Raw genomic sequence first — 16,654 nt, 5'->3', positions numbered from 1 at the left:
CAAAATTAGATTTGAATAACTGCTGAGTGCTTACAGTTGGAGCTGTGCTTTGAACATGTGATTAGTTACAGAAATGCCAAATTCTCTCAAAAATCAAACTTTTAAGTTTTAGGTATCCAAAATTATCAAATGCTTTTGACAATTTTGTCTTTTATCTCTTGTGCCTCAGTCCTATAGCTGTAAAATGGGGATAACAGCACAATCTATTATGATTTTGCCATTACTGTTTAGGATGCATATACTTTCTATGAAGAAATGAATAATTCTGTATTCAATGCAGATTTTGGACAGTTCAGGTTAAATAAGGCTGGGACAGATATTGATTAAGAAGAATCTCTAATGAAATACTAAATAATTAACCATTCACATAATGAGGCAGGGGTCCTATGAAAAAAACAGTATGGCATTGTGCAATTAAAGACTGTGTCATAATCAGGGATCCCGGTTTTCTCTGAATAAATCCCTAGTTTTTGGTTTAAAAAATACACCAAACCCCTAATCCAGATTTTTCCATGATTTAAATAAAACACCACTAATATTTATATATAGTGTTGTTTCATTTTAATCATGGAAAAATTTGGATTTGGGGTTACTTTTTTTTAACCGAAAATTGGGAATTTTTTTAAAATCAGAGAAAACCAGGATCCCTGATCATAATGCATATCCCACGTTGGTAAATTAAGGTTATCATGGTAAAAGTAATTCTGACATTTTCTAATTTTTGCTTGCTTGTCTTTGTGACCTTAATAATATTCTTTCAACCTTGGGGTTTTTTTTGGATGTAATTATATTTTTTACACATTTATGGGGATAGTTAACATTGTTACTTTACTATTTTATCAGTTCTAGTAATATATCCCATTTTAAGTACAAAAAATTTTACTTAGTAATATCTTTTTGTGAAAATATAAAAAAGCATATATATTTTAAATGCCTCCACTTCTATATCTTTACAGTCTATATCATACATAAGAAGGGTGTGAAACTCCCCTGGCCCACCAGAGATAGATTCAGATTGCAGAGCTCCTAGAGAGTCGAATCCAGACCCACTTCTGGAGGTGGGATGAGTGGTGGTAGTGTTAACCACCACGGGTTCTTGAGCCATGCAGATGAATGTATCATTGCTCACCCGTCAGCTGCCAAGATGCATCGTATGAGTCTCCATATGTCAAAATTCAGTGGTGGGCCCCATCCCTTCAGGAGCCTGACAGGCTAGATGGTAAACCGCTATAAGCCAGATCTGGCCTGTGAGCCATATCTTTAACACTCCTTATATACAATATCTTTTGTATCACCTTACATATGCCATTCATCCCGGACAAAGGTATGTGAACTCTGCATCAGCTTGCACTATAGCTGAGACATAAAAACTCAATACACTGTTGCAGCATCAAAATCCTACTATACATCTTTATTTTAAATTACAAAACATTTCCAGACAAGGGACAGCCTGTTTATGTGTGTTGTTAAAATGTAATCACTCCATAAACTGATTGTCCCTTTATTAGCTGTACAGGATTATATGACCATGAGACCCCAAACAGAACAAAAGGGAAACCTGAGCATTCTCTACATCTAAAGGGAAAAGTACCCATGTTGAAGATATTTAAATATGTCCTGGTTCTCAGAGCATTATAGCTCTGGATGATGCTAACACAGGGATGGGCAATTATTTTGGGTGGAGAACCACTTAATGAGTTCTAGTGAGCTGCCGAGGGCCACATAGGTAGTCCCGCCCCTTGACAGTTGCCCTTCTCCCTTGCCGCCATCTTGGGACCAGAAGTCCCACCCTCTAGCCCCTGACCTTTGCCACTGGAAGTCCTTCCTCTTGTCCCCACTGGAAATACTGCTTTTGGGAGGGGGATGCCATCTTGGAATCAGAAAAAAACAAACCATACACTAAAAGTGTACTATAACGTATCTTAATTTTATTACAAAAAATATTTTTGTCATGATTAGTGTTTGTATAGTGTAGGTAGAGGTGATTGCATAATAACTCAAAAATAAATTCTTTGTTTTGTATATTCATAGTTTCATAGTATCTAGGGTCAGGAGGGCCCTGAACAGATCATCTAGCCTGACAACCTGCCACAGGCAGGAATGAATGCTGGGTTCACAAGACCCCAGGCAGGTGATCATCTAACCTCTTTTTGAATTTACCCAAGGTAGGGGCAAGGACCACTTCCCTAGGAAGTTGGTTCCAGATTCTAGCCACCCTAACTGTAAAATATTGCCTCCTGATCTCTAACCTAAACCTATTCTCCATCAGCTTATTACCACTGTTACTCATCACCCCAGATGGTGCTGGGGAGAAAAGGGCTCTTCCTATTTGCTGATGATCTCCCCTGATGAGTTTGTAGGCAGCCATCAGGTCCCCCCTTAGCCTCCTCTTGCCAAGGCTGAACAGGTTCAGGTTCCTCAGTCTCTCCTCATAGGGCCTGTCCTGCTGCCCTCTGACCAAGCAGGTGGCCCTCCTCTGAACTCTCTCCAGGCTGGCCACATCCTTTTTAAAGTGTGGCACCCAGAACTGGACGCAGTACTCCAACTGTGGCCTGACCAAAGTCGCATAAATGGGGAGTATCACCTCTCTGGACTGGCTTGAGATTCACCTTTGTATGCATGACAAGGTATGGCTGGCCTTGCTGGCTGTGGTCTGGCATTGGCAGCTCATATTGTGGGGGGAGTGTGTGTACATGTGGTGTGTGCATGGTTTGCGGGGTGTGTGGTGTGAGTGGCGTGTCTGTGGGGTATGTGTGGTATGTAAGTGTGGTATGTAAGTGTGGTGTGTGTGAGGGTGGGTATGTGTGTGTGTGGTATATGTGATGTGTGTGTGTGTGTGGTGTATGGTGGATGTGTATGGTAAGGGGTTGTGGGGGCAGGGTGAGGGAGGTTGGGGGAGTGTGGTGACCCTCCCACACTCCCCCCACTGCACAGCAGCAGGCGGGGCACTCAGGGTCCAGGTACCAGGCAGGGCATGGCTCCAGCCAGTGCTGCACATTGCAGTGAGAGTTGCAGCCTCTGTGCTCCTGCCTGTATCAATGGCGCTCCCTGCCACTCATGCACAGCCCCGGAACTAGCACAGCAGGGAGGAAGCCCCATGTTCTGGAGCCAGGTGCCTTCCCTGCCAGGGCTGTGCAACATCAGAGAGAAGTCTCAGGTGATGGAGCTGGCTTCCTTCCCCTCAGGGGCTATGCTGCAGGGGAGGGAAGTACCAGGCAGGGAAGGCAGCTAGCTCCAGAGCCTGAAGTTTCTCTCTGGTGCTGCACAGCCCCAGGAGAGAAGACACCTGGCTCCAGCACATGGGGCTTCCAACGCTGCTGTGTGAGTGCAGGGGCTACGCATGAATGGCAGGGAGCACCGACAATACAGACAGCCACATAGAGGCTGTGCCCCTCACGGCGATGTGCAGAGCTGGCTGGAGCCGTGCTCTGCCAGGTGCCTGTGCCCTGAGAGCCCTGCCTGCTGCTGCTGCCACTGCCTGGTGGGGCTGCACACCATAGTGGGTGTGGGAGGGTCCCCACACCCCTCACTCTTCCTCACACCCACACGCTGCCCACCCCGGGTCTGTGCTGCTACCACCAGCTGCCCCCTTGGGTGTGGGCTCTGTGCTGCCATCAGCCCCTGCCCCATGCTCAGGGCTCCCTCCCAGCTGCAGCCCCAAGCCAGCAGGAGACCAGGGAAGCAAGCAGGTCCCGGGGGCTGCTGCAGCAGCAGCCCCGCATAGAAGCTGCACACTGGCCAGCCAGGCCCTTCCACCTACAAGGGACAGGAGCCAGGCAATAGGGTACATTTTTGGGGCTGCATATACATGTGGGTGCCTTGCTCCCATGCCTGTGGGGAGAAGGGCTAAGCAGGGCACAATTTGTTGGGAGGCCCCACAGGCTGGATAAAACTGCTTGGTGGGCCAGATTTGGCCCACGGGCTGTATTTTGCCCACCCCTGTGGTAATATATTTCCTTCTGTTTCTGATGCTGCTTAGACTTTTCAGCAACAATATATGAGGCAAAATTGGACAAACTGGGAATATTAAAAGTAAATAATCAGACTGCATCTACATGAGACACTTTACTGAATAGCAGACTAGCTTGCTGCACAGTAAAGCATCACCATCTACACATGTGCCACAATTAAGGTTCAGTAGACTAATTTACTGTGCTGCTGCATGGTTCCATCAGATACAAGTGGTATCAAGCAGCACAGTAAATTAATGCACTTAAATGCACATGTAGCTGGTGACATCAGGATTAGTTTACTCCAGATCAAATTGAGCCAAAGTATATTCAGTCATGTTGCGCTCCTATAGAAGCTCAGCAAGGCTGCTCTGACGTGCTGTAAATCCAGATTAATCAAGTCTATTGGAGCGTGGAAGTTAACATGCTTCAGCAGCCTTCAGTGTCACATGTATCAGTGTCCCAGTACTAAAAAATGGCAGCATGGCACTTTAAAATAAAGCTCATTGAATGAGCTTTAATTCAAAGTGCCCCATCACCATTTTTCAGTGCAGGGATGCTAATATACATGACTCTCAGGTGCTTTTAATTAACACAACTTGCTAATTAAATTCCCCCCCTCCCCCCCAAGCACATTTATACATGGCCCTTAATTGTGTGTGTAGACATGCCCATAGTTTTCAAGGCCACAATGGAAGAGAAGGTGGACAGAAACTGCAGAATATGAGGAAATTTTTTTTCATATGATCAGGCTAGCACTGATGCACTTCTGTTGCTGGCTATAGGGTGATTTAACCCTATGAACTCAGGAAAGTCTCAGCAGAGACTCATGCTACAGCCCATTTAAGGAAAATTCAATAAGAGACTAAAATGTAGAGTTTTTAAAAATTCAATGGAAAAGGATTGTGCTGTAGGTCACTTTTCAGACTGAAGTGCAACCTTTTTTCACTGTAAGTCGAGTCTGCCCATATGCATTCCGATTATAGATTTGAATACAAACTAAATGGATACAGTGCAATTTTTAAACTGGTATGTTCTAACTGTTAGAACAAAGAATTATTTCAAGTATAGTGAAAGTCAGTATTAGTAGGAGGTATGTTTTTCAATGTATCTTTTATATTTTCATCCATCTTTTTCTTTAGGGGAAGAACTATGGCCTTCTGATGTACTAAAACCACTAACAAGCTGAGTCTTTTGAAGCCATGGGCAGGTGATGAAAGCTGCCTCATGTCTAAAGCATCCCCAGGTCACAGCTGTCACACTCAGTGTGATTCATTGCTGTCACAATCTGCTGTCCCTGCTTGTTGCTGCACTCCTCTTATTCATCCATCTCATGTATCTAAACATTCCATTACAAAGGACATGTAATGTTCATCTCAAGTTTGAAAGGGTACAGAATACTTCTGTATAATTCTGAAAACTTGTAAGCACACCGGCCATTACTAAATCTGAAGTGTCTAAGCACTTGTTCATTTCTTAACATTCACTTATAATTTTGTCATTGTCTAATCTCCTGAGTAGTACAGTATACTTAAATATTTAGTTACTGTTTTTATTCTAACTTCTTATCATGAGGAAATGAAATATCACCAGTAATGGAATAGCATTTGAAGCGTTATGAATTTAAAGATAACAGTGGTGACTGTGAACTTGGTGAATCAGAGGGAAAGATCAGTAAATCATCTAGGGCCATGTACAAACATTTAATTTCTCATGGGAGAGTCATTGCTCTCTCAGGAGAAACCGTGAGTGTACAGATGTTCAGGATTTTTCTCCCAGGCTGCTCTAGGAGAAAAATAATCTGAGAAGAATCAGGGTTAAATCACTCCCAGGCAAGTTTCTCCTGGGAGAGCAAATGTCTGTACATGTTCTCCTCTGAGGAAAGCCAAAACATAGTCCTCCATCATTGCATGTCACTTGCAAAACATAGCCACTTCACAATCCCACATTGTGTTGAAAGGAACCGCAGACTGATAATGAGCAGTCTACATCAACCAATTTGGACTGCCCTGTGCACTGATGCTATTTGTCTCCAGGAAGACTGAGGAAGTCAGCAAAGCATGCCAAGATGTTTACACTGGGGTTCCTGGATATGCAGCATCAGCACTACAAGCTCTCCACTCTTCAGGGGCTCTGTATACAAAAAGAAGGATTTCATCTGACTCAAGTAGTTAATAGGCATGGTGCCATGGGTAGAACGATTGAAAGATAAAGGTTCCCCAGAAGGCTGGGAGACTCTAAAGGGCACAGTATTGGAAGCCCAACAAGAAACTCTCCCAGCATGATACAGGAGGAATGGCAAAAGACCAATGTGGGTGCACAAGGAGCTTCTACAATGTCTCATATGCAAAAGGGAAGCATACAGGCAATGGAAGAATGGGCAGGTCACCAAGGAAGCATACCAGAAAATAGCAAGAAACTGCAGGAAAAACAATCAGGAAGGAAAAGATAAAGAATGAGCTGCACCTGGCAAATGAGGTTAAGGACAACAAGAACAGGCTCTATAAGTAGAGAAAAGAAGCACTAAGGAAGCTGTAGGTCCTCTGTTAACAAGCCAAGGGGAACTTCTAACAGAAGATACAAAGAAAGCAGAGCTACTCAACAGTTACTTTGCCTCAGTCTTCACAAAAAAAATTAAGTTGCAGCTAGACACCTAATAAGGATAATCTGTATAAGGAAGGGGGCAAGCTGAGGGGGGCTATAACAAAAGAGATGATAAAAGAGCTTGTGTTGGGTCTGAATTCAGCAAGGCTGAAATCAGCAGGGCTGAATGAACTTCATTTCAGGGTACTGAAGGAACTGGCAGAGAAGATCTCAGAGCTCTTGGCAATGATCTTTATGAAGTTATGGGAGAGGGGCAAAGTACCAGAGGACTGGAAAATGGTCAGTGAATTGCCCCTCTTTAAATAAAGCAAAAAGGAGAATGCAGGGAACTACAGACTGGTTAGCCTCACCTCAATACCTGGAAAATTATTGAAGCATATCCTAAGGCAGGCTAGTTGCAAACACGGGGGTCAGACTCGATGAGGGGGTCGGACTCGATGATGGGGGTCGGACTCGATGATTCGGGGGTCGGACTCGATGGTGTATGGGGGTTGGACTCGATGATCTATTGAGGTCCCTTCCGACCCTAACATCTATGAATCCTAACATCTATGAATCTAGAGGAGACGAGGCTTATCACAAGTAGCCAGCATGGATTTATGAAAAAAAATGTGTCAGACAAACTTGATCTTTGAGAAATTAACTGCTTAGGTGGATGAAGGGAGTGCTGTGGGCATAGTCTATTTGAACTTCAGCAGGACTTTTGGCAAGGTCCCACATGACCTTTCTATAAACAAATTGGAGAACTGTGTGTTAGATAAAACTACTACAAGGTGGATAGATAACTGGCTCAAGAGCTACAAGGAAAGGGTAAATATTCATGGGTCCATGTCAGTGGCAGGAGGTTATATATAGAGTCCCACAGGGGTCTGTCCTAGGCCCAGTATTGTTAAGGGTGTTTGTTAATGATTTGGATGCTAGCATAGGAACATTCTTGAGCAAGTTTGCAGAAGCCATTAAACTGGGAAACACACTGGAGGATGGGAGTACAATTCAGAAGGATCTTGATGCATTGGAAAGCTGGGCTGGAGCTAACAGGATGAAGTTCTATGTGGACAACTCAAAGTACCACACCTTAGAAGGAATAATAAAAAATGCAAATATAAAATGGGTGACACCTGGATGGCTACCAGCACTATGGAAAAGGACTTGGGAGTCTTGGTAGAATGCAGACTCAATATGAGGATGTGGAGAAGCTGCACAAAAGTTGAATTCAGTTTTACGAAGCATCAATAAAAGCATTAGGTGCAAGACACCACAAGTGATAATGCTCCTTTACTTGGCATTAGTTAGGACTTATCTGGAGTATTGTGTGCAATTCTGGGCTCCATATTTTAAAAAGGATGTGGAGAAGTTGGAGGGGGTCCAAAAGTAGGCAACAAAGATGATAAAGGGTTTGGAATGCAAGTCATACAAGAAGAGGCTGAAGGAGCTAGTCATGTTCAGTTTACAGGAAAGGTGCTTAAGCAGGGACATAATAACACTTTTGTTATTATGCGGGTAGGGAAAATACAGCGCATGAAAGGACTTTGTCTAGCCAGCGGTGGATCCCTCAGTCCCACCTGACCCAGGCACCGTCTGGCTCGTGACACATCCAGGGCTTCACCGTTGGGATGCATTTCTAGGCAGCCCAAGTGGTGTTGGCTCATTCCGGCTGCCACTGCTACTGGCCCCAGCCCTATGGCAGTGGCAGGGACCCATGCTCACAACCCAAACCTCAGACTGCCCTGCGCCTGCTCTGGACTCACCCGAGCCAGAGTGGACCAGCTCTGGACCAGCCAGAACCTGTACACACAGCCCTTACTCTGGCCCACCCCATGCCTTCTCCAGACTGCCAGCTCACACTGAGCAGAGGCAGCACTGGTGGTGGCCAGGCAGAAGCTGCTGCTAGGTGTGGGGGAAAAGTGGCTGCCTCTCTCACAACATTGCTGCACCCTTATTGCTTTAGCTGCCCAGAGCCCACACTCGGACTGCCCTGTGGCTCTTCTCCACCACCCTTACCACCACCTCCGAACCACTCAGTAGGGCAGCAGTGGCAGTGGAGAGTCGTCGCAGAGCAGACCAAATGAGGGCTCTGAGTGACTGCAGCAAGAAGGACCCAGCAAGCTGAGGGGGAGGCAGCTACTTTTCCTCCATGCCTAGTAACACCTTCTTCCCAGCTGCTGCTTCTGCTGCCACTGCTTAGCATGGGTGGGTACTCTGGAGCAGGCACAGGGTGGGCTGGCATTGGGGCTGTGTACGTGGGTTCCAGCTGATCTGAAGCTGGTCTGCTCTAGCTTGGGAGAGTCCAGAGTGGGCATGGGGCAGGCTGGGGGTGTGGGGCTGAGGCTGTGAGCTCAGCTGCTGCTGGGTGCTGGTGGCAGTGGCAGGGAGGAGCCACAGGGCATGCAGGCTCCAGGCTGCTGTGGGGTGGGGGGTGCTGACCAGCCCGTGACAGCTCCCCAGAACTGACGATGTGGCCTGCAGGCCCAAATAATTGCCCACCCCTGAACTACTTGAAGGGCTGCCATAAAGAAGGCTGCATGAACTTGTACAAATACTCTTCATCAGGCTGAGGAAGCATCTGCAGATGGTCAGTCCTGTTTCAGTTAAAATGTAAATTGAGGTGTTTGTGCCTGAAAGCTTGCTAAGAAAATTTTTTTCCAACTATTTGAGTTAGTCTAATACAGGGGTGGGCAATTATTTCGGGTGGAGGGCCGCTTACTGAGTTCTGGCAAGCCATCGAGGGCCGCATGGCAGGCAGCCAGGGGCAGATAAATATTAATTTTCAACATTTTTTAAGGACCCCATGGGCCAGATAGAATGGCCTGGCAGGCTGCATGTGGCCCACGGGCTGCAATTTGCCCACTCCTGGTCTAATAAAAGGTACCCAAAGAACCTTGTCTGCCTATGTCCTTAGACCAACTCAGCTACAACCTATACCCCTGAAACATATTTTGTTTTGGTTTTATTCTCTGAGATGCTCCTTACTATGACATTGCAGCACAATGGTCTGACACTTTAATTGGGAGATAACAGCCTGTGACAGAAGCATAGCTGTGAGTGGTTAGGAACTCAGGGAGTAAATCTTTGCAGTTAAAAACTTCCAAGAAGGAAAGGGTAGAGGATCTAGGTGGGGAAAAGTGGTTGAAAAGCATAAGGTGGACTGGATCCCAGAGAAACTTGCCAGCAGGAAGGGGCCAGAAAAAAGAAAGGGGTTTGTCCTACAATGTGTTCCTATTCAAGAGACCAGCTGAAGAGCTTCCTGAGGACAGAGCCAGCCTGTGAAGCAGACTCATCAGCCCATTTAAGGGATGGGCTGATGAGTTCCACCCTGGGGAAAAGCCAGCCAGCAAGGAGGCAGGTTTGTTATCCCCATAAAACAATCTAATGAACACTGAGTACCATTCAGTAAGGCACTAGGGCAGGTTTGTCATATTATCTCTTTCTTACAGGCTCCAACGTGGCCAATGATAAATTGTGGGGGTGGGACGAAAGAGGGAGAAATATCTGTAAACTTCTCCCAAGGTTTTTATTATTCTGTTAAAATCATTTTACATAGCAAGATGTTATATTTAGAGATTAATTTGGAAATTGTGTTAATATTGTTTTATTTTGTATTTTTAGTGTTTGCATTCTGGTCAATGGAAGAGGTCTCTTGGTATGTTCTTTCTGAGACGGATGGTTTGAAGATTGAGAACTGTATATGCTCAGTCTGTGGAAGACTGCTTGGCAACTCCAGAGTGCAGGCTTTGATTCAATACACTTTTCCCTTCAGGAAACAATCTTCACTCTTGGGTGTGTAATGTTAACATTTTTTATGACACTGGAGGCCCCAAGCACTGCTAATAGTGACCCTTAGAGTCTTTTGCCATCAGGTTGCCAGCATGAATCAAACCCAAGTCAGAACAGATTAAAAACTGCTTCTACCTAATTAATGTTGGGGGCCAGTACGTAAGACAAATCTCAGCTCCCACATCACAAGCTCAGCCCAATACTGCACAAAAATTGAAAGAAGAACTGCATGGACTACAAAAACTGGACTACCCTCCTATGACTCCTATAGGAAAATCTCCCTAAACAACTGCTGAGGAATATTTGCATATGCAAGAAACTGGTCTTCTGTTGCTTTTCATTCATCAGGGCTGTGCCAGCATTTTAAAGTGCCTAAGTGGCTGATATTTTAATGAAACTTAGGCTTATTTGTCTAAGAACATTTTTTTTAACTAACTTAGGTGCTTTTGTAAAGGTAAAGATAAAATCTATACTTCTTAGTTTTCTCTCAGTATAATGCTGACTACAGTTACTGATAGGTCACTTCTCTTTATCCTTTAAGTGACTGTTCACATGCCCATTCTCACCATGTGTTACTTCAACACCATGCTCACATAGCTGGAGGTTGTTTCTAGAATTTCTTAGGTAAACAGGTGTGTCAGAGTGATATTGTAGCCTTGATGATCCAGAAATTATGCAAGAGGCAAGACATTTTAGGGTGATATCTTTTATTGGATCAACTATGTAGTTGGGATACAGTTAGACAAACTTTCAAATAAAAGATAACACCCTAAGAAATTCTTGCTGTATAAACAGCATTATTTTGTAGGTAAAGGGAAAGCCCTTTCCATACTGAATGCAAGGACATCTCAGTATGGTAAGAATGAAGTATGGAAAAGAATACTACAAGATGATCTGTTGACTGAGATAAAATTTAGTATAAGCTTTGATCACAATGTTGTGCAAGTCCTTAATGATGACCTGCCTGGATAGAAGGCTGTGTAAGGAGCAGGGGTATCTATATATTAGTGGCATTTTGTTTTAATCATGGAAAAAACTGTGGATTTGGGGTTACTTTTTAAATTTAAAAAATGGCAATTTTTTTTATCCAAGAAAGCTGGATCCCTGGTAAGGTGAGTGCCACCAGCAAGGCTAGTTTCATGAACAGTTAGAGCAAAGAGCACATTTATGAGACTGCTATTTGAATTTAAGGCAGAGATATGAGGATCTCACAGATACCACCACAGATATCACAGGTTCCAAAATATTATCAGCCAGCAGGATCAGCTGGACCAATTTTCACATGAAGATTATCTGCAAGATCAGAGATGGCACTGAGACCACAGGATAAGGAAGGCATGGGGCATGACATTTGGAGATCAGACTTCTCTGCAGAAGGAGGACTGGCACTTCTTGCTGATGTCCAATGCAAAGAAATCTATAATTTCAAATAATCATAGTTTTCCAAATGAACTAGACAACTAAGTTCTTGATTTTCCAGTTGTGGTTTTAGAAGATGGATCTACTAAGATAACCTGCTTTGATGTTCTGGAGACCAGGAAAGTACATGGTGGACAAGTGTGTTTGGTGCTCAAAATGGAGCTTGCACATGATGGTGTTAAGCTTTTTAGGTCTAACACAGGATACCAACCCTCCTCTTTGGAATTAGAAAGTTATGTTATAAAACTCCTCTTCTCTGAAGTGCAAAGATAACTTTGAGGTCAATAGAATAAAAGGTAACAGGAAGAAAACCTCCTGCTATAGCAGACTCTCATGTGAAGGATCCCTGAAAAAAGACAGGAAAGGGATCTGGCATAGGTATTGAATTGAAATGTAGTTGCAATATAATCCATACCTACTAGTGTATGTATGTAGATTGGAAGTGGCCCAAAGCTAAAGAGAGGACAAGGGCAGAGCAACACCAAAGGATAACTGTTGACTGCACCAAAGGTCTTATCTTCTGTCTAAAATATGCTATGAATCCAAGTGGGAAAAAGTATAGAAGTTGGAGCAAAGATAACCTCAGGTGGCAGCACCATTGCTAAGTACAGACACTCAAAAAGCCTGAGGCTGAATCGATTCAATCCTGCAGGTTAGTCTAAACTGTATAGATTGAACAGATAAGCAAACAAACAGACATTCACTTTTGATTCTGGAAATGCCCCGCATGCCTGCAGTGGCCCAGACCTGAAGTCAGGGGGCACTAGAGCATGCATACCTGCTTGGCTGGAGCAGACAACTTAGGCCAAGGCTAGCCCACCAACTTTGGGGGGGGAGGGGCTTGCTAAGGAGGTGCAAAGCATCCTAGGATGCAGGGGGACTATGAGTTAACTTGGATCTGGAGGGTATCTGGGACAAAAGTTCAATAAACCAATTTAACCTAAATTAGTTAAGTCTGATACTACATCCATCCAGGTTTATCTTAAACCACTTTCATCCATTTTGAAAGCAGTTTATGTGCACTGAACTTCTGTTGTGTTACAGATTTGAACTGGTTTCTGATCATTTAAACTTGTTTATGTGTAATTTCTGTCCTTAGCCCATGTACTATAGAAAAAATTTAATGAAAAAAAAAAACCAGTTGTTCTGGTCATCCCTAAAGTCCATGTACATACATATAAATAGGCCAAGATTTAAAGATTTTTTAATAATGTATGTTTTTTCAAGTAAAACATTTTTACTTTTGAAAACCTTGCCTTTGTTTGTAATTGTTCTCTCTCCCCAGCTATCTGTGTTATATAAATATGCAGTAAAGCAGTCTGGAAGAACAGACAGTGGGGGGAAAAAAGTGTTCTTAGGATGGTGGTACTTGTAATTAGCTCTATGGGAGAATGCCAAAGCCCAGCGCAGACTACATTTCCCACTCTTGCATATAAAATAAGATATGGTACTTTAGATTATAAAAAACTAGGAAAATTGTGTAATATGCGCAGGATGCAGAAAAATAAGTACATTGGTCATAATATTTTAAGGCTGTAACACTATCAAATAGAATGCAGTGTCAGCCCCTGTGTCCTCCATTGCTCTCTCAGTGTCATTATATTCTTTATCATATATTCCTGCAATAGGAGTGATCACTATGGCAATTTAGAAAATAAATTTAGAATGAATAACACCTCTTATGTTACAGGAAACAGTGCTGGTATCACGTACCTCTTGCTAGCTTTCACTCAAGTTAAAACAGAACACACAGAGAGGCAGGAATCATAATGCACCTAAGTATGGCTTTTGTTTAGATGCATTTACATACATAGCTCCAATGGTACTTTCTGATGTCAACACGTCTATCAGAATAACAGATAGACTCACATTAAAAAAGTCATAATTATGCCCAGTCCTAATCACTTTAACAAGTTTCTGTCACACTTTTTAGCTTCTCGCTTTCTGAGGTGAGTGCATTTGACCCCATTGTTTGCTTGACTAGAAGAATTTGCACTGTCAGAAGCATGGTCCTGGGTTATTGGAATGCCCTGCCTTTCTACCCACAGAAAATCAGAAATTTGCTGACTTTGAAAGGAGCTTAAATGTATTTTCTTTCTTTTTTTCTATAATATACTTGCAATCATATGGTTGTTTACAATTCTAGGCTTGCCATGCCATGGCAAAAGAATACATGAGGGAAAATAGAAATAGAATGTCCATATTAAATATCTCAAGAAATTAAGGTTTATGTCACCAAGAAATTCAGGTTAGCAGTGGCTCTTGCTTTTCAGAGCTGATTTTCATATATATTTTTACTGCAAAGATTGTACTGGGGAAATGATTTCAAACAAGCCTCCAAAATTTAATATAAAACTGCACTTGCAAATCTTTTTTTTTCCTGTGAATACAGCTGATCTGCTTATAAACTTGTAATGACAGTTTTAGGGACTGCTGAAAATCTGTTTAGTTTGACAAGCTGGAATGTAGCCTTTAACCTGCAAAGTAAAAATCCAATCAAACTGGTAGAAGAGCATTCTAACATACATTCAGTGTTCCACCTATATTCTGGAGAGTTCACCTGCTGCTTAAGCCAATAGTATTTCACATCACATTTATTAGAATAAGAAGGAATGCATCAGGTAAACTAAAAGATGAATAAATGGCAAATCAATATGAATATTCAGAAAAAATACATGCAAAATTCAGCAGAGCATCCCTTACAAGGGAAGGAAAAAGGCTCTATAAATGTGGTAGGACATGTCTCCACCACAGTTTCAAGACTGCCTACATAAAACCTCAAAAAACCTACCCCAGCAGTCCTCCACCAAAGCTGGAAGTGAAATTATGATGCTCTAGGAATGCCAACTCTACAGCATACCAGATAGAGATCTTGAGAAGAGTAGGGTTTATCTTTACTGGTAGAGTTCCAGGTTGGAGTGTGTGTGGGAGACTTATTTTTCAGTGGAAGTTTCAAGAACATCAAAGGATCTATCTATCTATCTGGAGAGAGAGATTTCCCACAGAGATCCCTAAATAACGTATCAATATTCCAAACATCTAATTTATCTGGGAAATGCCCAGAAACTATGGACCAGATTCTATTCTACCTATTTGTCACATCAATGGATTAGGCACCTAAGTGTGATTCTATTCCATTCAGTACATATCTCTGAAAGACTGTTAACACAAGAGGTGTGTATCTCCTTTCTCCATACTTCCTCTGTGTCACTCAATCTTAAAAATACAGTAGTAGCATATTACAAAAGTAGATGCATTAATAGATTTTTCAGGATTTGAACACAGTGGAATTAAAATCTGTTTTGGGGTTTAATAGGTGGAATAATCCAGCTCTACCTTCATAGACTAAAGGACTAATTCAATATTAAGTCAGAAGAAAGACTTTCCAGTTACCAACATCATAAACAGTGCCAAAAATCAGTATCTACCTCAACTGGGTTTTTCAATGAGATTTTTCACGCCAACACTGCTCATACTAGGTGTGTCTACATGAGATGCTAACTGCACAGTAGCTGAATACTTCACAGTAGCATGTCACAGCACAAAGAGTGCTAATACCCTACTGCACAGTATTATTAGGCTACTGTGCAGTAACTCCAGTTACTGCACATTTATTTCATACTTGATTATACAAGTACAAAATAAATGCACAGTAACCACTGTTCAGTAGTGCCTCATGTAGACACAGCCAGTACATCTTTATGATTTACTGCATGACATTTAGTGAACATTAAACCCTAAGTTTATGATATCTGATGAGAACAACTTTACTTTAACCTGACATCATTCTGTATATAAATGAACTATGTATAACCAATATTTCTCTTGATGTTTACCTTGATAACAGATGTCTCGACTCTGGATGGGGGACTCTGTACTTGTGCTGCTGCTGCCATATTTGCAATGGTACTAAGATGGTTCATCTGGCTCATTGCCATTGTAACAGATGCTGGAGGTAGGCTGACAGGAATTAATGGGTGGGGCATCATCATAAAAGGAAGTTCCAGTCCTACAGGGAAAGAAAAAACAAAAGGCATGAAATTATGCATATGAGATTTTTTTAAAGATAAAATGTTAATATATTTTTCTGATGAGCAAATGATGTTGAAGTGACTGGCACCGAACTCTTCCAACATTTCAGTACAGAACATTTAACATGTATGTGTGTGCATAACTCCCACTAGGATGTTAGTTATACATAGGGAGAGGCTGGTATACCTCTTAGTTTGTTCAGATCAGTGTAATGCTGTACCATATCATAGCTAATCCATTGCTGTTCATTATAAATGCTGTCTATTTTAATACTTTCTGTAAGGTGCCTTACCAATAAATTATTATGCTACTGATGCACAGGTTAAGAATTGTTTTAAGTTTCAGTTTTACTGTATCTATCTCTGTTCTTTATCACCCTTACTTCCCCTGCTTATCTTACTGCCCACATCTTTTATTTTGCAAGGCCTATTTAAGTAAACACAAAAGAAAGACAGGACTTTGCAAACTGCTGATGTTAGTGTTGAAAGATGTCAACCCGTACCATTTGGCAGAAGGTGGTTCTGTTGAAGAGGGTTGAGAGGATGACTAACTGGAAGATTATGCTGTCCAGGCAAGTTGGGGTGGTTAACAGAGGCCTGTGATCCTTGGGTGGGGGGAGACTGAAGCTTTTCTTTATCCCAAGAACCATCACTGCTGCCTGTGGGGAATGAATATAAATTATTTGGATGAAGGAAGACTCCAAATTTGAAATGTGTGAATTTGTTAGCAAGGCCACCAACTGAACCCATTTTGCAGCTGGCAAATTTGTTTTTGGAATATGGGAGTTGGGGAAAGGGGGGGTTGTTGTTTTTGTTTTATATTTTGTTTGTTTTTTGTTTTGTTCTGTTTTGTTTTCAACCAGGAGGAAAACCCAC

The 16,654-nt window shown here is 42.5% G+C and overlaps 1 protein-coding gene and 1 long non-coding RNA gene across 9 annotated transcripts in view; one reads left to right on the top strand and one right to left on the bottom strand.

Annotated features, from left to right (window-relative positions):
- Positions 1–16,654, bottom strand: part of DACH1 (dachshund family transcription factor 1) — a 529,445-nt gene that overhangs the window by 149,703 nt on the left and 363,088 nt on the right. For 6 of the 8 annotated variants that reach the window (XM_059721974.1, XM_059721936.1, XM_059722019.1 and 3 more), the window contains exons 4-5: positions 16,282–16,437; positions 15,584–15,756 (exon numbers count right to left, since the gene is read on the bottom strand). In XM_059721974.1, the coding sequence (XP_059577957.1) occupies positions 15,584–15,756; positions 16,282–16,437 (329 nt within the window). The remainder of the gene's footprint in view (positions 1–15,583; positions 15,757–16,281; positions 16,438–16,654) is intronic. The other 2 variants (XM_059722052.1, XM_059722084.1) reach the window with 1 other exon arrangement.
- LOC132248590 (uncharacterized) lies at positions 10,241–16,300 on the top strand. The gene is made up of 3 exons (XR_009459859.1): positions 10,241–10,331; positions 15,595–15,702; positions 16,204–16,300. It is a non-coding gene; the product is annotated as an uncharacterized LOC132248590 (long non-coding RNA).

Source organism: Alligator mississippiensis, chromosome 1 (genome assembly GCF_030867095.1).
Source record: "Alligator mississippiensis isolate rAllMis1 chromosome 1, rAllMis1, whole genome shotgun sequence".
In the NCBI taxonomy this organism is placed as follows: domain Eukaryota; kingdom Metazoa; phylum Chordata; order Crocodylia; family Alligatoridae; genus Alligator; species Alligator mississippiensis.
Note: the sequence above shows the minus strand (reverse complement) of the source record. Positions and strands in the feature narration are given on the sequence as shown.